General features: G+C 43.3%; 1 protein-coding gene across 1 annotated transcript; it reads left to right on the forward strand.

Annotated features, from left to right (window-relative positions):
- The first annotated feature begins 16945 nt into the window (after positions 1-16945).
- si:ch73-233f7.1 (uncharacterized protein LOC100537710 homolog) lies at positions 16946-23080 on the forward strand. Its single transcript, XM_041943717.1, has 4 exons — positions 16946-19468; positions 22010-22068; positions 22231-22358; positions 22764-23080. Exons 1-4 carry the CDS (start codon positions 16946-16948, stop codon positions 23078-23080), a joined length of 3027 nt encoding a protein of 1008 aa, XP_041799651.1.
- Positions 23081-25013: the final 1933 nt, after the last annotated feature.

The following is a 25013-nucleotide window of genomic DNA, read 5'->3' on the forward strand; positions in this document are numbered from 1 at the left end:
TGTGAATGAAAAGGCATTACCATCTTTAAGCCTTACTTTCATTCATTCAGTTGTTTTTTGGGAAAGAAAAACGCAGGCTTGAGTAACAGTTACAGGAGAGAAAAAAAAGAAAGAAAGCAGCAGTAATGGCTGGGACACATTATGGCATATACACAACAGATGAAACTCGTTCACCCATGTGTGTTCCCATCCATCCATCCATCCATCTTTGAGTCTGTATATCCACACTCTTCCTTCTTCACTCCTCTCTTTGCACTCTCATCCCTCCCTCCTGCTCCCTCATTCTCTGTCCTCTTCCTCTTTCATCTCAAGCCAGACGTGCCCAACTGTAGCCAATTAGCATTTTTCTCCCTCTCCTTTTCTCTTTCACTCCCCCCCTTCTCTTCCCCTCCGTTTTTTGCCCTCTCTTCTCTCCTCTCTCTGTTTGTTGTGTAAATTAGATTTGGGGGCTCTAGACAGATTTTGTACTGTTTAAGCTCTCTCTTTTTTCTTCTCTCTTTCTCTTAACATGAATAAACCTGCTGGCAATTAAACATTTATGGAACTGGCATGCCCCCATTTATCCCATCTCACTCTGTCTTTCTCTCTCTACCACCCGCTCTTCCTATCCATTCACCTCTAACCTGCTTTTATCCCGCTCTGTCACTCCCTCTTTCTTGTCGCGCTTTCACTCTGACGCTCACATTGTCTCCTGCCTCCTCACTTTTCAACACCTGCTACACAGGTCGTCCAGTCCCTGCACTCATCCTCATCATTTAGTTGTCCACATCTCTCTCTCTCTCTCTCTCTCTCTCTCTCTCTCTCTCTCTCTCTCTGGGTGGAATAGGGGAATGATTAGTGAGAACACATTCAGATTTTCCTTCCATGTGTCATGCCAGTGAAACGCCCGTGTGCCCGCAGCATTTGGGACAGCTGTGCCAGGGAAGAAGTGGTGTTTGAGTGTGTGTGTGTGTGTATCTGTGTGTGTGCATGCATGAGAGTCTGTGCGTTAAGGATAAGAAAGGCCAGCATTAAAAAGCAACAGAGCGTGATACAATAAGCAACACTTGCATAACATAAAGAAGGAACTGCGTAGCTGGTTGTACAATGTGTGTGGTAGGTAGGTAAGTGGATGTGCACATGCTCGCCGCTTACACATCACAGATGTTGTGTACCGATCGTGGTTTATCAAGGTGTGTGCCGACACATGCGAGTGTGTCTAGGCTATGTGTTTTCAGTCGTGGGAAATCTAATTCTGCTCTCGCAGCCCAGATGTGCTGCATGGTGCTATGAAACCTGACCCCCCCTCACCAACTATAGCAGCCCCCTCTACTTCGTTGTCCTCCAAACCCGCCCAGAACTCTGCGTTAAGACACATGTGGAAACAATTCAGTCAATGCCCTGAGCAGGGTAGCCCTCACACACACAAACAGACATATACACACTTCACTCATTCACACACACACACACACACACACACACACACACAAGATACACACTCATTTCACACTCACCCCTCTCATATACTATGCGCAGACATACACACGCCCAGCATACGCTCACATGTTACTCCCATCTGTCCCCTGTTGAGGTGCTCATTGCATGGCATTTGACAGTGTGTTAACTCTACTGTGATCCTAAACTGCTATCAGGTTGTCTACACTCAATCAGTAAGTCATGTGTATCCCCGGGATAGCTCAGGGTTTATGGAGGAGGTGAGTAGGGGGCTACACTTTCAGAACAATATGTGCAGAGGGGAGAGTGTAGATTTTTGGGGAAGTTACAATGTTATAATACTAGCTAGTAATGCTATATTAGCCTGTGATGTCAGTGTGTTGTCTGCTGTGTAATCAGGATATGAAGCAGAAAGAAAAGTTACGTCTTGGATGCCCACACTGTTATTGACACGCACATAGCTCGCTGTCATTATTTAAAATACAGAAAATGTGAAAAATTCAATTCTTAACTCACTTTTAAAGAAAGATCATTCATTTTACATTTAGTTGGATAAAAATATATTCCTATATGCTGCTGTAGTTCCCTGAGTTTTAAACAATTTAGAAAGTGTTGCTTAATAATCAGTTTCATGTTTGTGTTTATTTGTTCTGTTCTTCATTTGTATGTTCTTGGCCTGTCTTGCTTGACTTGAAGATCTGTTATCTTTCTCTTTCTCAAATAAAGAGCACAACTGAAATGATCTTTTGGCTTTAGCGTAAGGACTAGGTATTTGAAATCTTACATCTGCCTTTATCTTTTAATTAGCCTCTAGCAGACATTATAAAAATCTGGCACTGCTGCTTACCTTTCAAACTGCTCTTGATCCTTCATGTTTTTGTATTGATAGTGATGTGCAGATTGATTTTGTTAAGCACACTGAGAAGTGTCAAGAATAATAAAAAAAAACAACTCCCGTAGTATAGTTTTTGTGGCTGTACTGACTGACACTGACTTGAATATATCCCTCATATAAACCATTCTCTCTGTGTGTATTTATCATAACATATCACCCTTGTGATGTCACAATGCATTCTGGGATGCCACTATGACATTTAGACCATTCTGTTCCATGCAGTCGTTCCAGTTCATAACAGTAAGTTATAAAAACAGCTATTCTCGAGCTGTGTTTCAACTTACTGTTGTGATTGTTTTTGCTACTTTTATCAGTGACATCCATCTTAGTTTCTAATTTCAGTAAGGTGGAGAAAATTAATATCTCCTACATTCTTGCTTTGATAATATTGTTTCAATTCAACTGACCTGATATCACTGGTTTTCATCCATTTTCAACAACCAAACTGTTCAACTGTGGGTGTCTCTCTGTCTGATTTTTTTTGTGAATTATGTGAGAGCATGCTAAAATGTCAGAAATGTCATTAATTCAATCTGAAATGATGTCATTATTTTTCTTATTTGCATCTCCCAATGCTGTTTGCACCCCCCACCCCTTATCTATCTATATCTATCTATAACATTTCATTGTAAACAAAACAAAATAGTTTGTGGTAATATTTTCTTACAGTGCTATATTATGTTCACAGTAACAGGATTTCTTAGGATTTTGCTAACCAGCTTACATTCACATGTTTCTTGTTCTGGGTTTACCATTGCTGCCACGTTTTTCTTCACATTATGGCAATGGTGTGGAGCCAGGTGAAGCTGAGGTAAGTGGAGCAAATGACAAAGACCACAGCTGAGTGTGGAAATCAGAGAGAATCACACAAATCAGTCAAGAAAACATGACCTCCAAAACATATGTCCCTTTAAGACCTCATATCCCCTTAATGGAAGAATAAGTTTTCTGTGACATGTCACAGTTGGAAAAGCACAGGTGTCAAATAATAAAATAAATGATGGCTGGGTTCCATTTTGATGTTTCAGTTCAGGGTTGTTCATGCTCACTGGAAGACTTCCATCATTGATGTTATTAGTGACACCTGTGCTTTTCCTACTATGACAAATGGCCGCTGTGAAATAGTCCTAAATTGACCAAGAAAAACCATAAAGACAATTTTTATACCATTTAATTGGAATTGGTGTTTGGGCACAGTTTATTTCCTATCAGCTACTGACATTAGTACGTCCTGCAACATGAAATAAACATGAAGTCTTTAACCATGTTTTTAGGCATAACTAAATGATGTGTTGACTTCAGTGGTGTAAGGGTTTTCTTGGAGCCAGCATCTAGTGGTGCTTACAGGGACTGCATCTCAGAGCACTTCTGCAAGAGCTTCAAGATCCATCTGTGGTGGTTGCTACTTGATTCTTGACGTAATGTGTATGGAGACTGTGTACTCTAAATTGATAACAAACAATAACTAAGTCTGGACACACAATCCGACCAATGAAAAGAGTACCAGTACAAAGTTCAAAGTGTGAGAAAGTGTGTGTCATGAAAGAGCAGAGGCTGGGTTGTTTTTGATATAGCCGAAGTGCAGAAACAAGACCATTTCTGTAATTTAATATTTCACTGCCTTCACATCTGGAGCTGCATGTAAAAATGGAAAATAGAGGGGTGGGATATAAGACTGACATGGAGAAAGGGAGGAAGAAAGAGGAGAGAAAAAATACACCCTCCTCTCTTCTCCACAGCACACACATTCACAGCCTTCACTCACTCACACTATGACCACATGCTTGTCTGTGCACACACACTTTTTGTGGTAACACAGGATGCATACTTGCTGCATGCACATATACTTCTTCTCTTTCGTTTTCTTTCTCCCTCTCAATCAGTCTCCTTTTTTTTTTAAGACAAACACACACATTGACTCTGGGGTGACTGGTGTTGTAAGCTGGCGTGAGTGTGTAGGTGATCTGGGTGTGATTACTGCTTGGCTCTCCGACAGCTCTGATGATGACATTCAGTGCTTTGAGCTCCTCTGGCCTGGGCCCGCTCCAAACACAACCAGGGAGTATACTCTCTCTACCTCACAACCATGCATACATGTGGCCTAGATACAATTGCAACGCACACTCTGTGTGCTGTACCTAACGTTCAGCTGCACATTCAGATTCTGGTATGAGAGTATGAAGTTCAGAGACGACAAGCTGTGTACTTTATGCAAATTGAGGTCAAATGATGTGCATCTCGTTGTGCTTAAAGATGAGATATGATTTCCAAGGTCATATCACCGTTAATATCTTATGCACAGTATATATGTTCATAGCTGTTATGTTGTTTACAAGAAGTGCAACCTGCTCTGAGTCTGCTGCTGCTCCTCAAATCACTTCTATCTGTCTGTGTTGTCACCGCCTCTGTCTGTATTCCATTTGACTCCAAGTGTCTGTTTGCCTCATTTAAATGCCAAGCTTAGGGAGCAGCTGCGTGTTGGATCGTTGCTATCAAGACAGAGTCAACATATGTACACACAAACACACACACACACACACACACACACACACACACACACACACACACACACACACACACACACACACACACTTCTCTCTGTTGTGGGGCTTCATGCCCAGATTGTGTTAATCCTCTCTGTCCTCCACATATTTCTCTACACCCATCAACGTCAACGCCGCTTTGATGAAGACACACACACACGCACACACACAAACACACACACACACACACACACACACACACACACACATACACACACATACTACTCTCCATCATTATCATTGTTTCAGCTGGAGAAGAGTCAGAGCTTTTGTTTGTAATTACAGGGGTTTGAAATGAAAGGGAAGAATTTTCAAGAAGAGAGAAGAGGATGGATGGAAAAGGGAAAAAAAGAAAGAGCAGGTCAGAAAAAAACACACCAGCATGTCTGTGACATATTAGTCACATTTTACCGTAATTGTTGTTCGACCCCATCCCACACTTGTAAAAAGAAGAAAAAAAGAAATACTTTGGGAATGCGCTTTGCAATGGATGGCTTCCAAGGTTTTGTCTGGTGTGTTCTGTACAAAGGGCAAAAGGAGCTTTGTGGCTGGCTGGTATGGCTTTAAAAACATCACAGCTATGGGTAAAGGCCTGTTCCGCTTCCTAAACCTGAGGCTTCAGTTAGGATTGACCCCATCAAAGCAGAATAGATTGTGCCATTTGTAGAGGTACTAAAGAGTCTTCAGCTGTAGTCTTTCAGGTTCCCTAAAATCAAAATGAATCCCTCAGTGCAAAACCAAAGATAAAGGAAACATGAAACTTACTTGGCTCACTTCCATCTGGACATGTGGTGATAAGACAACCTGAGGATCTGTAAGACAGAAAAACCAATTGATTTATGGACTGATTGATTTACTTTTCAACAAACCTATTGATTTAACATCAAAAACAGTAAGCCTGTCTGTCAGAAGCATAAGCCTGTTTGACTGAGGCACAGAAATGTGCAAAAACAACCCTGCTGAATGATGACAGGCACGTGGCACACAGCAACATCCACACAGCTTGCAGCGATCCCTCAGGGTTCATAAAACACAAGCCTCGTTAAAGCCTGCGCCCCCACTGTGACGAGCAAGTGAAGGTTACAGTTCAGGGATAAGGGTCGTCATGAGTAAAATCAGAGGGTGAGGGAGACTTGCTGTAGTAAACTACACTAAACTATACACATTTCAGCCTTCCAGTTTGACTTTTTGTTCCTGTGGATATTTTATCATCTCAGTTTTTGCATCTGTTGAGCTTGTTTCCCCTCTTCGATCCCTTCTTTCTTGAATTATACTCCTATGCCACCTTCTTCACACATATTTCACGCGACATCTTGGGACATGAGCACTGCTTTCACTTATTTATTTGTGCACACACACATTTCTACATTGGGGAGAGACTGGTTATGCAAAAACACTGCATCTCATGGCTGAAACATATGCACCAAAACGCAAAAACACAGTCGCACACAACCTCACATACAACTGCTTTCGAACTCGTAGCGCTTGGGGAGGTGTGTGACCCATGTACGTCCTCTCCTGACTCCCAGTGTTGCCCAACAGGGAGTGTTTGTGTGGTATCCAAGGGAAACGGCTAGAGAGGGTGGGGGAGGCTGATGCAGAGAGGCAGGGCTGCAGCCACACTTTCTACTCTGGTTTGTTTGCATGTCTGATTGCTGTATGTGTGTGTGTGCCTGCAGCGCATGCAGGTGGGCTTATGCACGATGTCATTGTGTAGCTATGTTTGTGTATGGCTGTGTGTGCGTGTGTATATGTGCATGCATGTGTTTGCCTAAGCAGTGTGTGGAAAGTGTTGTTGTCTACAGGCTAACTGTTACTGACAAGCACACACTGACTACTGGAGTCAAAAAGTTAAACGCACTCTATGCTCTTTTCTCTCCCCGGAGGCTCCCTCTTTCTGCCTCTCTAGCTTTCTCTCCTCCCATTTTTATTTTCTATATTTTTCTCTCTGTCATACTCTCCTGCTTTTTCTCTCTCCCTGACGATTTCTTTCTTTTGCTCCCTCCTCCCTCTCTCCCTCCATCTCTGATGATTTTAGCAGAGGTGTGACTCATTGGGCATCGAGCCACAATGTCAGGTAGTGAGGGGAGGGCAGGAATGAGGTGGAGAGAGAGAAAGAGGAAAAAGAGAGAATGAGAGGGGGAATGAGAGTTGTTTTAAAAATGGTGAGGTAAAGTGCAAGGGGGGGTAAGAGATATGCAAAACGGAGAGGAATGTGCAAGAGAGAAAGAGTGAGAATGAAAGAGGGAGACTAGGGAGAGGGAGGGGTGTACAGTCAGCACAAGGAAAACATAAAAAAGGAGGGAAATGAATAATTTCTGCAAACGGTTTCCGTCACGATTGAGTTTTTTCCTCCTTGCATGTTTTCTCGATTGCTGCTCATGTTTTGGCCATGCAGCACACTCTGAAAGCTGACCAATGTGTTTATGTGCAAACCTGTTCATGAGCAGGCCTCCATTCATGACTTTTTTATGCTTCAAAGTAGCTAATTACCGAGGGGGTCATTAATATACGCCTGTCTCCCAGTAAAAAGACCTGGAGGAAATAGAGAAGTGGAGGAAGGAGGGATGGTTGGGAGAAGGGTGAAGAGGGGAAGTGGAGGTTGGAATGGGTGGAGAGGAGGGATATAAGAGGAGAAGAGGTGTGATTATGAGGATTTGTTATGGAGAGGGTTACACAGGCACATTCATGTTCATGTGACATGTCAATCAACTGTCTTTGTGGCCCCTAAGGCAGGGGTTCTCCACTCTCATCTCAGCCTTGGCACTCGCCCACACAGACACACACACGCACACACAGTAAAGTTTCTATTACTTTAGAGGACATTAAATTGACTTTCATTCATTTCCTGGAGATTTAACATAACCCTAACCACAACCATACTTGCCCAACCCCAACCCTTACACTACACTTAACCTACACCTAACCTTAACCCCACTCTTCACCCTTCAGTTTAATGGTTTACGTTAAAGTGTGTCCCCACAATGTGGCTGTGTAAACAGATTCATGTCCCCACAACATGAGTAATATACGTCCTCACACACGTATGTGCACGCGTGCACACACACACACGCACACACACAGGCTTCAATGATAACATGGACATTTGGGTATTTTCTTCCTTGTGATGAGACTTACTGAATGACTTTGCTTAATATGCCCTAAGGTTCAAGTCACCCTGAGGACGCACACACACACACACACATGCGCACACACACACTTGAGCTTTGACTTCTGTCCTCAGTAGACACTGTATTTGTGCCAAAGCAATGTCTCTGTCTCCTCTCTGTCTCCCTCTTCTCTTCCTTCCTCATGTTTTTCTTTCCTCCCCCAAATCTCAGATCATCTTGTTGACAAATCAGGAAAAAATGATAAACTTTAAGTGATTAAATGTGACTGTGTTCACAACAGTGGCTGTTTTATTTCACCTATAGAGACCAAACATGATGTTATTTGTAATGTTTCAGGTGTAGCTCAAACTCAAGTCCCTGGAGCTTCTTTCAACACTGCCCCCTTCAGGTCACTTCCTCTCACTGACCTCAGCATACTAAGTAGGAGATGCCACTGTTCTTCTGTCTCTGCTTTACTTTGGACAGAACACAAGGAAGCGTGGATACACAACAAGAAAGTCAGGACCGCGTAACGTCTGATAGAGTTCAACTTATTTCCAGTGTGCACAAACAACCTGATGTGTACTCACTGCTTCAAAACTAAAATTTTATTTTGCAAGTATTTTGGCATGGTGCTGTTATTACATCTTGGCATGCGTGTGCACATCATAATTAATTGAAGACCAGCCTGATCCATGCAGGGTATTTCAGCAGTGGTGACAGAGGCATGGGGAAGATCAAAGTCATCCTGATAGATCGCTATCGCCACTCCCACCTGTTCCCTCTGGAATTTCCTCTCTTCCATGTGTGCATGCGCGTGCACGTCTGTTATGTCTATCAGACTGTTTGTGTTTCTGCATGTGTGCCTGAGTTTGCATCTGTTACCAGGTGGATGTGGACCTATGTGAGTGCGTGTGCATGTGTGTGTGAGTGTGTAGTCTGTTTCAACACGTCTGCAACTTGCGGGAATCTTATAATCTGGCGCTCATGTCTGTGTCTGTCTAGCCCTGCTCCACCTCTCTTTCTTTCCTTCCCTTTTTCTCTCACTCTTTGACAGCTCTAATAAGTTCAGTAGATCAGGTTACACCCCTTGTTACATGCCAGCTTCTCCCTGTTTTTCTGCTCTCTCTCTAATTCTGTCTTCTTGCTTCTTTCTTTTGCCCATTTCATATAAATGCTACGTCTCACCAGCAGACAGTTTCTCACGAACATGAGGATACACACACACACACACACACACACACACACACACACACACACTAAGAGGGAGTGAGACACAGTACATGCACGCACTGTCTCTGCAGGCCTCTCAGGTTGCTGACATTTTCCATTTTTGCGCATATAAAGTAATAATAATAATATTAGTGGGTGTGACAGAGCAAGGGTCCATTCACTGCAACTGCCAGCCTCCTATAAATATCCCCCTTCTTCGGGGGAATCCGAGAAGCAGCAGAGACCTTCAGTTTACACAGCTGAGGAGCATGTGGACGAAACCCTCGATTCTCTCTCTTTCCCTCTTTTTCCTCCCTTTGCTTTCCCCTATCCCTGCTCTTCATTTTCCTATCACATCACCACTTGGTCTGCTACTGTGTCTCTCTGTGTGTGTGTCTCTGACATGTTTCTGTTTTCTTTCTAAGTTGCCTCTTATCTCCTCTCACCTGCCTTCCTCCCCCATGAATTCTTGCACCTTTCTCTCTATCTTGTGTGACCTCCCACCTTTCCTCTCACCCGTAGGCCTATATCTCTATTTCTCTCCTTTTATCTCCTCTAAAAGATATTGTGGTAACACACTGGGGAGAGTTCAGCGGGTTATTATGGAAACTGCAGAGAGTGATGGGGTGAGGCTAATTGCAGGTGGAAGTCACCTCACCCTCCCTTTCATCACGTCTATGTGTCCTACTCCAACCCCACCTCACCCCACCACAAACACACACAAACACACACCTGCTGAAGTAATCAAAATAATCTCAAGGGCATGCACATGCACACACACATATGTACATAGACACACACACACACACACACACACTATATATATATATGTATATATATATACATATATACATATACATATATATATGTATATATATATATACATATATATGTATATATGTATATATATATACATATATATATATATATATATACATACACACACACACAGACGGGCCTTTCTTTATATATCCTTTATATATGTTTAACAGTATCTGAAACAGGGAAATGTACTTTGGCCTGTCGTTTATTGGTCTTTAGCGCCTCCTAGTGCATTTTCTGTGTCAACGTGACAAAACACCTATTACTTTCCTAAAATGACGTAATTCTAAATTCAATCCGGGTATGCCATGAACAGGTCTCACCTTTAGGATTGCAGAATATGTGGAGAGATATAAATAATAGATAAATTGATCAGTAGACAGTGTAAAAAAAATCATTATAAAATAAAAGGAAAGAGTGCACGGAGGCCTTAATTGTGGTTTGTTTATTATTGTGGTGGAATACATAAGATGATCCTCTACTGAACGTCACTGCTCACTCGTATTAATTTTATGTATCACCAGCCAGTAAATACAACATACCAAAGTTGTCCGTCATCAGGGCTGAGTTATCTTAAACCACGTGACCTGCGGTGTCAAGTCAAGAAGCGACGCACTTGTCCGCCCCCCTACAGCCCTACTTTTTAATATTTAACCATGAACTCGTTTCGCTCGTCTGTTTCTTCAGAAATTGCTGTGTTTATTCAGCACGTGATTCAGAAACACCTTTCTTACTTTTACGGAATTGAAACCCGGAAACAGACTACACAAACCTGTCAACAACATTCATATTGACAGCTCTGTATTTATTAATCTTATACTGATGATCTTGCATCGGCTTAGCTCAGTGGTTACTTCTAACCTCAAAGTTTCTATCCTACGGACCGCGGGCTACTGGGTGCAACTACGGGCGCTGTCCGATGTTTTCCCTCCTCATTGTCTTCATGATTCTGTAAGGTATTTTATCTCAGACCTACAAGTTAAAAAGCTTAGTATCACAACAAAAACTTATGTTAGTAGAGAAATAACCAATGGTCTTGTAATCATACTGTAACAGTGCAGTTTAAACCCACAGCATGAACATCACATGGCGTTTGTAAGGATGTGCTTCGGCCAGCATTTTAACCTCCGAATCTGACTAAGTATAAATAAACACCTTACCACTGTTCTGATTGCGATTCATCCTTCTGAGAAATGACATGTCACTCCAGTTCTCGTTATGGACGTGTTGCTTAAGGGTGAGAGCAGCTCAGACATACAGGTTTGCCACCAGTAGAAGTCGCTGTTAGATGGCTCAGAATTTTCCAATGCCTTTAACTCGGTGTCCCTTTGGTTTCAGCTGCTCTCCACCACTGGAATAAACCTCCTTTAACGTGCGGCAGCTCAGTCTGCAGTTTTTTTTATTTGTCAGAGACAATGCTAGAAAATCATCATAATGATTTAATCAAAAAATCCTCCTAAATCCTAAAAAAACTGAATAAAATCACATATCTAATAAAGTTAAAATCTACAAAGGAGGGTAATTATAAACACCATTCAAAAGTCTCTACAAAAGAAAATAGTATTTACAGTGTAAACGCTGTTGGCCACAGCAGCTGCTTTGCGGATCAATATCTGACAGATGGCGCGCTAAGATCACAGATCAAAAAGATGAACAACACTACAGACAATACATAATAGCCTCTAATGAAGACTAAGTGACACCTACAGAAATATAACTGACAAATCCTGATTGGTGTTTCTGGTATCCCAATTAATGAGCTTTCACTGCATTTTTTTTTTTTTTTTTTTTGCTGTTTTTCTACATTTTTAATATACTGTGCTTGTGACAGGCAGACTCTGGGAGGACACGCCTTCAGTGATTGTGATATAATGTTATTAATGTAGCCTACACTGTAGACTAATTGTCACATCTAGCAGCAGTAACACACCTCATCCCCACTCTCTCACTTTGTTTAAACTCGAGGAAAGGCAGCATTTAGTTGCATTGTGCAGGAGTGTTTTATGTGTTTATGACAGGTGGCATAGGAACCAGTTGGTAAAATATCTGAAACTGTGACATGAACACTGAGAAATCTTTTTTGTCTAGGGCTATTATGATATATATGTTGTGTTATGCATAGTGCATAGTGCATAGTGTATGTATATTGAGAACTATTGAGAATTATTTATGTGTCAACATATTTGGCCAATAAATTATCATTTGCCGAATATGTTATAAAGGCATTTTGTAGCCAGATAAGTGTCTTTCAGTTCTTGTTTGGGGGATTTTAAAAATAGACAACACAAGCCAGGCATCACCATTTACAGTGATTTGCTCATGTGTATAAGTTGTGCTGATTAGTGTCTTGCATTAGTCTAGCTGAATGGTTACCTCCTACCTGGAAGTTTCTATCCTAAGGACCAGGGGTCAGCTGAAGTGTTCTTATGCTTTCAGCTGCTCTCCACCACAGAAATAAAACTCCTTTAAAGTGAGGTGGCTCAGCCTGTAAAGTGGGAAAAGTCAAAATACACTGATGTAAAATCAATCAAAACTTAAGAAAATAGGCTGACTTATTTTGAGCTCATAAACCGCTAATTTGTACTGATATATTAATATCTGACAGAACTGTGTTATATTATTATGTTTATTGTAAGTATTGTAGCAACGTTTATTGTAGGCATTTCTGACCTATTGAATAAGCTGTCTGATGAATTTTCCAGTTGTTATTATTTGTTTCTTTTAGTTTTTTTTTAAATTCCATCTTGTAGGACATTCAATAAAAGGGTTCTATGTAGCCTACAATACTAGGTCTACCACTGTGTTATTACTAATGAAAATGCAAAAAACACAGCAGCATTGTTAGAGGCCAGCTACTAAGACCGCTATACCCTGACCCACACTAATAACTAATCTTTATAGAGGGTGAGATTACTAACTTTAAAATTGAATGTAGTTTAGTAGTTGTTTTTTGTGAGGACAATACTCAATACGTGATAGAAAAGAGAAAATCATCATATTGATTTCTTTAGTTGGCCACCTTGATGTTTATCCCTAAAAAAAAAAATAAAACCACATGTCTTATAAAGTTAACGTCTAGAAATGAGGATAATAATAAACGCCATTTACAAGACTCTACAATCCATATGCACGATAAATAATGCAACACAGAGCACTGACAGTACAAACATGTTAATGTAATAATAATGTTCTCACTATTTGGCCAGAGCAGCTGCTATGCCGATCAATGTCCGATAGATGGCGCACAAAGATCACAGATAAAAAAAAGACCAAAAACCCTACCCTGCTCTATTAACTTTGAGTATGTATTCCCAAATGAGCCTGATGAAGACTGCAGGCTCCACAATACACTTATTCTCTGGAAGGTCCAGATTAATGAAGTGGTGGTTGATGAGTGGGTTATTATTATGGCATGTCTTCATTTAAAAGGTCGTATATGTCTAAGACTCTTCGATGACTCGGATGACCCAAGCTATAATGGTTAAATAGGTAGGTTATTTAATTAGAAATCCTCAGTGCTTTCTGTCAGTGGACCAGGGACATCCATTGGGTCAAAACTCCAGTTTAAGAAGGGCAGCATTTTGTTCTGTATGGAATGGCAGCATGCAATTGCCATATGCAACACTTTAAAAGAATGTCACATACAATATAGCTATCTTTTCTTTAGTGGCCGAGCACAACTGGTATACAGTGATTACAATAGTTTTATTTTAAAATGTTCAAAATTATGACATCAGTATTGAAAAACGACAACATATTTTGTGTTGGGCATACGACTTGCTTGTAAAATATATTGAATGCATTAAAATGTATATTAATAATTTGCTATGTTTACTTATGTTTGCATCTTCCTGTTAATTTGTTCTCTGCATGGTGTACAAGTATAATGAGAACAACCTAGAATCTCCCTTAAATCCTATATTCATATTGTAAAAAAAATATATAGATTTTTTTATATACCCCTCAATCGCTCAACAACACCCTGTTGCTGATAGATGTAACTCGCACCTAATTTCATTTCATTTTACACTAGCGGATATCATCCAGTAGATGGCGCCACAGGATCACAAATGAAACGCTCAGCTTGCCTCGCTTGTGCATATTGTGGGTCAAATGAAACATAGCCTATACCTGCTCCACTGAATCCCCCCCGGGAGAAAAGTGAAACATGCTTCTTTATAATTAAGGGAATAAATGAAAAGTTCTCAGCCATCACTCCTCTGCCACCCTTGATCCACCCACCAACACCTTTTCATCGCGTGACACTCACTTCAGAGTGGAGTAACGGGTCACGGTCAGGTGGTTGTTGAGCGGTAGTTCAGAGAAAGTAATGGCAGTCTTTCTGTCGGACAATGGGGTGAGCGAGGCGATAGGGGCGGATGAGACCGGCTTAATGCTCCGTGTAATGCATGTTAATGTTACAGGCACCGAGGGACCGCCGGCCGGAGTGCTTTGGGATTATTTATCACAAAACATTTGTATTCTTCCGTCGGAGAACGGTTGATCCCGGATAGCTGCACACTAATCCTTCACTCCGTTAATTAAAAAGAAGGGGAAAGCAATGGAACTGGTGGTGGTGATTTTTTTTCTTTCCTTTTCCAGAAATGTAATCATTTCTGGAGAAGCTTAACCATCTGCTTGAGGTTAAGTCTGCAAGCAGATTGTGTTTTCTGCTTATTTAAACCTGGGGATTTTATTTATTTATTTATTTATTTTCCTGAAAAGGAGAGGGTGTTGTAGCCTATTTTTGGTGCCTGCTTTTTGAGAGATAGGTCGGGGACAATTTTTGTGCCCGGGAAAAAGCATAAGTGACATAATTCATATTATCTTATTTCACTATATGAGCATTTCAGCATTGCAGTTTTTATCCACACATAAGTCGTGACCTTTGTTATCCACTCCCAAGACCAGACTGGACTTGAATCATACAGACACTACATCCAACCATCCTTCCCTGATTCCTAAAGTTATTATTCTCTAAGTAAGTTTGAAACAGAAATGTCACAAACAACCGCTATCTCCAAGTTGAAGTATTCCCACCAGCCCCGTTTGATTTTCCTCAAGTGAAAAGATCACAACAACAACAACAGACATCAACGTCGCTTGGTTTCCCTGCTCATTCTCACAGAGGACCAACCATCAAACACAATTTTCGACAGCGAATGCAGTCCTCAGGTTTCGGGGGCAGTTTAACAGAAAACGCGGCGTCTTGTGTAAAAGAAAATGCTGCCCCAGGGAAATAGAAATATTTGTTTCTTGCTTCCTTCTCTCATCGCCTTCTCGCTTTTTTTCACCATTCTTAGTAGCTAACAAGCCCAGCGCTGCCTGGGGGCCAAGGCTGTGTCGTCAGTCCCAAGAAGAGACTTTCAGATTTCAAGCCACCGTTTTACATTAGGATGCCACTCGTGTCTGTCTGGAGACGAACCCGAATTCACAAAGGCATCCTTCAGTTTCCCTCTAACCCCCCCTCTCTCTGTCTGCGGTTCAGTGGTTGTCTAGCTGACCAGGATTAACAGGAAAAAGATTAGATCTGAACAAACATGTGCCGCACTCCAAAGAGGCCCGAGTTGTCCTCTTATAACAACCACAGTGCTCACTTTCATCTACTGAAGTCAAAGATTTCAGTCCTTCAAAACATCGCTCATCGTAGACGCTGGCCTTTTCCTGTCCTCTCTAAACTGTAAAAACATCACCTATGGGATATTTATCTAATCCCAAATAATACCTGATTAGAGACAAGTATGATTAAGGCTTTATGACATTGCTTTTATGTTGATTATGTTGATACATGTTCAGGCCAACTTAAGTGAATTAAAGTCGTGTAATGCGCATTTGTATGAGTGTATCACCCGCACGCGACTGTCAGTGTAATCATTTTAAGCCCCAAAATGTAGCTCTCACTCTTAAATATTGATTAAAATTGAATATCCTGACCCATCAAAGATTCTTTTTTGTAAAACCCAATTTCGTGTGTGATGATTAATGAATGGGACTGTTTTTGCAATGTGGGCATTCATCTTCAAAGGGCTCTCATTAAAAAGCATTTTAAAATCCCAGGAGCCTGCTGGCAATGGTCACTGGCCCATTTGAGGCAAAGCAAATGAGTGCTCAGGCCTTCTTTTTTTAATAGTGGAACCCCGGAAGAGTAGTTTATTCTTTTCTGAAGCTATAATGGGGGTTATAATAAATCAAACTAAAATAATGTTAGCTACCAATGCCATCATGGGCCTGTAGGGCATTGTGGTCATCATGATAAATCCTTGTCCGTCCTCATATGTTAAATGCAGCCAAGAAAACGACACCCACAACACAATTTGTTCCTTAATCCACATCTGGCTCTGATGTCTGGTGTCAAACTTGCGCCCTCTCGTCTCTTTAATGGGTCAGAGGAACAGACATGAGGATGTGAAAGGGTTAAACGTCTACAGTAATTAGAGTCGCACTTTGCGTCGGCGTCCTCCAATACGGAGCTGCGTACGTCCACCCCCACTCTTTCCCACCCCTCTCTCCCTCTCTCTCTCTCTGACACACACACACACACACACACACACACACACACACACACACACACACACACACACACACACACACACACACACACACACACACACACCCGCCTCCCCACCAGTTTCTCCGAGTGTCTAATACACTGCAAAATCAAAGCGCGAGCTTCCCCCGTTCACACACCACCGGTGTTGCTTGTGGAGCACAACAGAGAGGGAGAGAGGTGCTTTCACTCTCGTCCCCCGTCCCTCAGCTTAACTATCCAGTAAAGTTGTCTTTGCATATAGATGTCACAAACTTAGATCTGAAGATTTTTTTTTCATTGGGACTGACTCTGCTTTTGTATGTTCTTTTTAGCTGTACGGCTGAAAAGCTTTGTGAGGCGAAAGATGTCTGGGTGAGGTGACTTTACGCGCGCCGCTGAAATGGATCACAGACTCTCCAGAGGCAGTTGGGTACCAGTGACCGGGCTGGTTATATGTCTGCTTCTGTGTGCGTGCGTAGTGGACCTGGTTCTTGCGCAAATCCGGTACTCCATTCCCGAAGAGCTGGAGCATGGAGCTTTTGTGGGCAACATCGCTGAAGACCTGGGCTTGGATGTGGCCAAGCTGTCAGCCCGTCGGTTTCGTATAGTCTCCGGCGCAAAGAAGCAGTATTTAGAAGTGAACTTGGAGAATGGCATTCTCTTCGTCAACGAAAAGATCGACAGAGAGGAGCTATGTGAACGAAGCCCGAGCTGCTTTTTACACTTACAAGTGGTCATTGAAAACCCATTAGAACTGTACAGAGTGGAAGTGGAGATTCTAGATGTGAATGACAACTCCCCCAGTTTCCCATGGAGCGAGTTTAATATTGACATCACAGAGTCGGCTGCGCCCGGCTCCTGTTTCCCGTTAGAGAGCGCGCAGGACCAGGACGTGGGTACCAACTCTCTGCGCTCCTACCAGCTGAGCGCAAACGAGCACTTCGTACTGAATATCCAGACGCGCAACGATGGAAGCAAGTTTGCTGAGCTCGTGCTGGACACCCCATTGGACCGAGAACAACAGAAAAAGCACGAAATGGTTCTGACTGCGTTTGACGGGGGGTCACCAGAACGATCTGGCACGGCTCTGATAACTATTACCGTGTTAGATGCAAACGATAACGTGCCCGTGTTTGACCGCTCAGTTTACCGGGCGAGTCTGGTGGAGAACGCGCCGAGGGGAACGCTGGTGCTGAAGCTGAACGCCACAGACCTGGACGAGGGCTCGAACGGGGAGGTGACCTACGCTTTTAGCGGGCACGCACCTCTCAAGGTGCGCGAACTGTTCAACGTGGACCCGTACACGGGTGAAATCCGAGTGAAGGGCGTTGTGGACTACGAGAAAGCCAGTGTATATGAGCTGTATGTGCAGGCAAAAGACAGGGGACCCTCGGCTGTGGCAGTACACAGCAAAGTGCTGGTAGACATCCTGGATGTGAATGACAACGCGCCCGAAGTCATCCTAACATCTGTGTCCACTCCTGTACAGGAAGACGCGCCGCCGGGCACGGTGATAGCTGTTATCAGTGTGATGGACCGGGACTCGGGAGAGAACGGGAACGTTGACTGCCAAATTCCGAGCAACGTCCCCTTTCAGCTCCATTCATCATTTAAAAACTATTATACTCTGGTGACAAGCGAGTTTCTGGACAGGGAAGCGGTGTCCGAGTACAACATCACCCTCACAGCTAGAGACTTGGGCTCTCCTTCGCTCTCCACCAGGAAAACCATCCTCGTTCAAGTGTCCGACATTAATGACAACCCCCCGCGGTTCTCTCAACCTTCATACACAGTTTATGTGACCGAGAATAATGCCCCCGGCGCTTCCATTTGCTCTGTATCTGCATTCGACCCCGATTCTAACCAGAACGCCTATCTGTCTTATTCTATTCTCGAGGGTCAGATTCAGGGCATGCCCGTGTCCACTTATGTCTCAATCAACTCTGACAACGGCAATATCTACGCACTGCGTTCTTTTGATTACGAGCAACTTAGAAACTTTCAGATTCTGGTACAGGCGCAAGACGCCGGCTTCCCCCCTCTCGCCAGTAATATTACAGTCAATGTCTTTGTCTTGGACCAGAACGACAATGCACCTGTTATTGTTTCCCCGCTGCCCAAAAACGGCACCGTGGCCACAGAGGTGGTTCCGCGGTCAGTAGACGCTGGGTATCTGGTTACCAAAATAACAGCGTTAGACGCGGATGCAGGACAGAACTCCCGGCTGTCCTATCAGGTGTTGCAGGCTACAGACCCGGGGCTGTTCAGCGTGGCTCTGTACACGGGCGAAATCAGGACTATTCGCCGGCTGGTGGAAAAAGACGCGACAAGGCAAAGACTGGTGATATTAGTCAAGGACAACGGGCAGCCGCCGCTCTCTGCCACCGTCTCTATTGTCCTCACAGTGGTAGACAGCGTGCCCGAGTCGCTGTCAGATTTCGGAGACCTCACTCTCAGCCCACAGCCCCCCTCAAACCTCGCCCTCTACTTGATCGTGTCACTGAGCACAATATCTTTAATATTCCTGGTGGCAATTATCGTGCTGGCTGCGGTCAAGTGCTACAAGGACAGAGAGACCCTCAGTGGGTATAACCTCCCCCCTTTCGCCTGCTGCTGTTGCGGGGGCTTTCAGCCCGAGCCGCCCCCGGAGGTGTTCAAAAAATCTAACCTCAACCTGCAGATTTCATCCGCGGCCAAAGTGCCCACGAACTGCATGGAGGTGAATGGAAACAGCAGTCTCTCACAGTCATATTGTTATAAAGTGTGCCTGACTCCCGAATCTGCCAAAAGTGACTTTATGTTTCTGAAGCCATGCAGCCCCGGCAGCACACCGAGGAACAACGAGGCGAAGAGCGCAGAAAACTCGTGGAACGCGCAAAGCCGGAGCGCATCCGTGAACAACGGAGCAACTACTCCGAACGAGGTACAGACGCCAGAGCTTATGCTGTCCATGTAAATCCGCCTGTTTCACTCACTGCCACAACAAAACCCATCGCAGTTTCATATCTGATAAAGAATCTAGACTGTGACATTCTCCCATGAAGGTCAAATCACGCATGCCAGACAGATTTAAACTCAACTTGAGCAAAAAAATGAGCAAAGCCATGAATTTCTCCTCCTCCTCCTCCTCTCTCTCTTGTCAGTAAGTGTGTTACACCGTATGTTGCCTCGACTGCTTTTCTAATTATGGCAATAATTTATCCTAACTGCGCAGCCTATGGTAATGCTTGGCACCCGGGAAATGAAATGGGACGATGCGAGATTAGATTTTAATTGACATGTTAATGAAAGTGTAGAACCCTATCTTGCGAGGAGCATATTCTGTGCGCATAGCGTATCTTATCATCTGTATAGAATGAAGTGAGATATCAATTACTGTGTGAGAGGAAGAGGAGATGTAGTTCAACTTGACTCCTCTATTCAGTCTTGATAACATTTCCAGGTGTCTTCACGTCACGTTGTTGGGGGAAAAAAACACGCTGACAAAAAGCTTTAATAAATAATTCATGAATCTAATTGTAGTTTGTGACCTATGAGACGAATGGCTACATCATCCACTGCCGTTGCCAAATACTTTTCATGCAACGAGAGGACACACGCTTGCTTCCAGCATAGCTACCTGAGTTTGAACAAAAAGTCAAGGTTCTGTACGTGACGGACAAGGTGAATGGCAGTTGTTTGACTTCATCTGCCTCAGGTTCAGACAATTCTTCTTCGACCAGTCGGGTCGTTTGCGACACGCCTTCTTGTTCTCAAACTAACAATATAGGACAGATAACCTCACTAACTATGCCTCAAGGGCACAAGCGCGGCCGAACCATTATACTACACACAATGTGGCGTATTCGCAAGGGAGGGGGCTGCCCATTATTGATGAAAAATGGCAAATGGCCGGTTTTGGGGAGACAGGAGAGGACATCGGGAGGGGAGGGGGCAAGGAGAAGGAGGGGGTGCAAGGACATGGCTGGACTGAGACGTGGGCCGCCTGTAGATCGGCCCCAGCGCTGTCCTCTGAATGCGAGGAGAGAGAGAGACCGAGGGAGGGAGGGAGGGAGAGGGAGATGTGGCTTCATATTCGTCGAGCAAGGGTGGGGGAGAGGGGGGTTGTAATAGAAGGAGGGGGGATGAAGGAGACAAGGAGAAAGGAAATGTTCGGAGGCAGGATGTCTACACCAGTGTTTTCTAATTCTAATGGACGGCGCTGCAGACCATAAACATGTGCTTATTGGTCATTGTCGCCTTCCTGTGACTATCATCAAAACGCAGAGAGACAAAGACTCAGCCATGACACCAGACTCCACCAGGCAGACTGACAAATGGCAGTTCGGTCACCGGCACACACACCTCTGGCCACAAGAGGGATTTCGAGGTCACGGTGATTGTTCTGCCTGCAGCTACGCCCCTTCAGGAGAAAGTGTCCTTCCTGCCATTAATTGGTTCCCCCAATTCACCCGGTGGTGTCCCTCAGCGCGCCCACGTGAGTCGTCGTGAGGTCGTCGGCGACACATTAAATCTCAAAGGCAAATCACAGTGAAACTGCGCGAGCGGATACACGGGCCTGCTTAAGTTGATGAATTGAAGGTGAAGGCAGAGATTAAACACACATCCAAGCGCACAAGACACGCAGGACAGGTGCGTGCACGTGTTCCCGTGCTGCGCGTGTTGAGCTGTCTCGGGTTATATACAGCTGCAAGGACCGCAAACTTTTCAAGGCTCTCCGTGAGACTTTTAATTAAAAACCTTGCTCGAGGAGCATCAGGCAAATATTAATGTAAAATGATGCATAAAATCCACAAAACAATGACGTGTGTAATTTTCTTAATTTCCTCCCTGGCACGGTTTCCTTTGAAGATTAAAATCATGTTTCGTTTCATCCCGGTGGGGTTCTAATTGGTTTTGTGCGTTGTTGGCGAGGAGTGTATTTTGAATGCCGATTCTAATAATACGCTTACGTCGCATTCTCCTTGTTTAACAACTTTAAGTGAATTAACAGAGCGTGGAATCCATACTATGAGACTCAGATCCGGAATAAACATCACTCGGGTGCTCTCCTTCACCCCTCCCGCTGCGCCACAGAGGATAAAAGAAAAACTAAGTGACAGGCGAGCCGTGGCTGAAGGCAACAGCACCTCTGCTCTGAAAAAATTCTGTTCTGCCAAACATCCACAGGGCGGCAGCCGCGATCCACGTGAAACCAGTCATGTCTCCATTTCAGGACGAACACAAAGATAGACTGCTCATCATGTCAGCTGTCACTGACCTCTGCTGATTCCAGAGGATCGAATGCACAGACGTCGTTTGATTGGAACTTATTCTGAAAAGAGACGTTTCTCAGAATAGATCTGCACAGCGGCATTGCACAGCTGCATTGCACAGCCATGTGTCCTTACAAGAATTTTTATTTTTATGAAGTTGTAATTAAATCCTGTTTTTTCTCTGTCTTTTTTCCTGTTTTTTCCTGCAGCTGAAGCAGCCAAACACGGACTGGACTCTCACAAAGAATCAGAACTCTTCCATTAAAAGGTGCCATTTTTGACCAAATATAAAGCAACCTTAATTTCTTCTCAGTATTACATCGTGCCCATAATAAGCTGAAGTATACAGCCTGTATTATAATGAGTCTAAAATGGATATAGATATACCTACGAGTAATGTTGTCATTACAGACTGGTATCTTGTTTGCAGTTATAACTCCATCAACATGGATGGCACCCTCATGCGTAAGGCCATGCATGCAGACCCAGAAAACTATGTGACATCCATGGCACCTGGACAGTACTGGACCTGGGGCACTCACATGAGAGGCATGAAAGGTAAAATACAGTGGGTCGCAAAGAGCATTCATTATAACAACACATTTAAGTTGTTTGTCTTTACAGTGTGAAATGTACACACAAACACAAGTATTCTACACAATACAGCACACCTCTGTTTTCCTTTGTTGTACCATCAACTGGTTTGTTGTTTAGTCTTACCTCAGCTCCACTACCACTAATATAACCAGGGTTATATTCATATCCCACCATCACAGCTCTGTATTTGTATTTGTATTGTGGTGCTGACTTCTTCCTTTGTTGTATGCCAGTTTACTGTACACATTACACCAAAGTAAACAAGTGCTCTATACAAACAAAGAGAACACTACAGCAGTAAATTAATATTGTATAATTAAGTAGTTGCTTCTCCTCTCATTTCTCTGCATCTATATTACACCACAGACTATAAGATGTCTCCTACAACCAGTGGGGTCCCCTCTCGCCCCTGGACTCCTCGGTGCACACCTCCTCCCCAACAACAGCAGCCATCAATTCCCTCCCACCCTCACCCTCACCCTCACCCACACCCACCACCTGATTACCACCACAATGTGTACATCCCCGGGACGCCGTCGGGCTTTTGCACCCTGAGGCCTGCAGCACAGCGGAGCGAGCTTGACGTCCACAATTCCTTCTCCACCTTTGGCAAGAAGCGGCGTCTGCAGATGTCCCCCCAGGGAGAGGCTGCGATTATAAATAATGACCTGTACAATGACTGAGTTATCCATGACTGTCTGAACGGATGGTCAAGATGACAGATATTCTCATGAGAAAACAGAGGGAGAGATCATTCAGTGCATATATTGATGAATATATGATTTACTAGTGGTATGAAAAATACAGAGGATGTGCAGTTCACTGAGCAAGAAAAATAATGAACAATCCATTTTGTCTAAAGTGCTGAAGGAAAATGAAGTCTGATGGCTATTTATGTGACATGCCACTGTAACATGGCCAATGTATGCGTCTGCCTATTATTATTATCATTATTACTGTTATTATTATTTAGACAATCAAACTGGAGCAGCAATTACATCCAAAATGTTTTGAAAAAGCATTAGTGGACAATAATTTTGCACATCCTTATGAATTTATATTTTTGATTTAATGAAAATGTTTGTTTGCAAACAGAGCTTGTGTGAATATGACCAATAGTATGATAATGTATATGCAAGCTGCAACATGATGCAGACAACTGTAAAGACGGGGGATTTCCCCACACATGTACTGTATACATTTATGAAAATAAAGTATTTTTTTCATATGGTGTTTCTTGTGTCTCTTAAACATGCACGTGTGGCCTGCTGTAATTCAGAAAAACCCTAACCCAGGTGCACTGACAAACACACACACTTCAACACAGATTCAGTCAATCTACATGCATAAAGCATTTAGATATAAGCCTCCCAGATCTTTGTTTAATTGGCTTGAGTCAATTATTTTGGGGTGAAAAAGTTCCACAGCTACTCTTACAAGGGTGGAAAGCTTTTCGCCTTGGTAAGCTGTTTTCCACGGTGAGGAATAAACATAGTAAAATGCTAACATATGCTAATTGGAGTGCTTGCATTTCCATTTGCCCGCAGAGAATAGTGGGGTTCATTAACTGAACAAACAGAACCTTCTCTCGAAATATCACTTTAATTAAGACCACGAACACGAAAACAAGCGTCAGGGGAAGGATGGGACCTCAGCTCCAAATGCCACACCTGGATGTGAGCTAGGGGGGCTGTGACTTCTCTCTCTGTGCCCTTTTACATCTCACTTCTCAGGGAATTAGTTCCTACCATCAACAGATGAGAGCTGGCCACTGGCCAGAAATGAACAGGGTAATTAGGTCGTCGTATGGCTCAGATTGAAAATAATTCCGTTAATAAGGATACGGGTGTCCGTAGAGAGCATGGAGGGGAGCAGGCTAACCTTCTCTGCTGTAAGGCGATCCATAGGGACGGCTGAAGGGGCAGCCGTTTTTAGGTCAGCTTGGCTTACTTTCAGATGAGTGAGGAATGGAGCTCTATTCCTGCTATGGAGGTGCAGGATTGTTCTTACTCTCTGCTTCAAGAATGACTTCAAAGTTAAATATTGTAATAATAGTTCATTTGATGATGATGATGATGAAGCAGAACATATTCAGAAATATCAAATTCATGTAGCATCTACACCTTGAGATCAAACCAAATAGACTCACACAAGTTTCAGTTTCTATTAAGATCGGCCGTTGGTGAAACTGCAATTACAGTGTTGTGGTTAGTAAAATTATAATCATAGAAGCTAAAAACTCTCCAAAATCTGTTCTGTGACAGCAACATTATATTCAACACCAGGCAGATCGTGTTACTTCACATCCTTAAACAATGCTGGTCATTTGCACTGGGAGCTGTCCATGGCCGCCGTGCTGAAATTGTTTTTGACAAGTGGGTCTTATTCAGCCAGCTGCAATTTCAACAGTCGTCCACCAGAGGGCACGTCTGACACATCCTTACTGGTGCTGCATGTTGGATTTACTGTTTTAGAGGCACCGCTATTCCTCTTCACGGCACGGTGTGTGTTTGTGTGTGTGAGTGTGTTCCTCTTCACGGCATGGGGACATTACACAGATTATATTTCCTCGAGATTTACTTTAACCACTACTCACCTAATCCTAACTCTCACCTC

This window comes from Chelmon rostratus, chromosome 9 (assembly GCF_017976325.1).
Source record: "Chelmon rostratus isolate fCheRos1 chromosome 9, fCheRos1.pri, whole genome shotgun sequence".
NCBI classification, from domain to species: domain Eukaryota; kingdom Metazoa; phylum Chordata; class Actinopteri; order Chaetodontiformes; family Chaetodontidae; genus Chelmon; species Chelmon rostratus.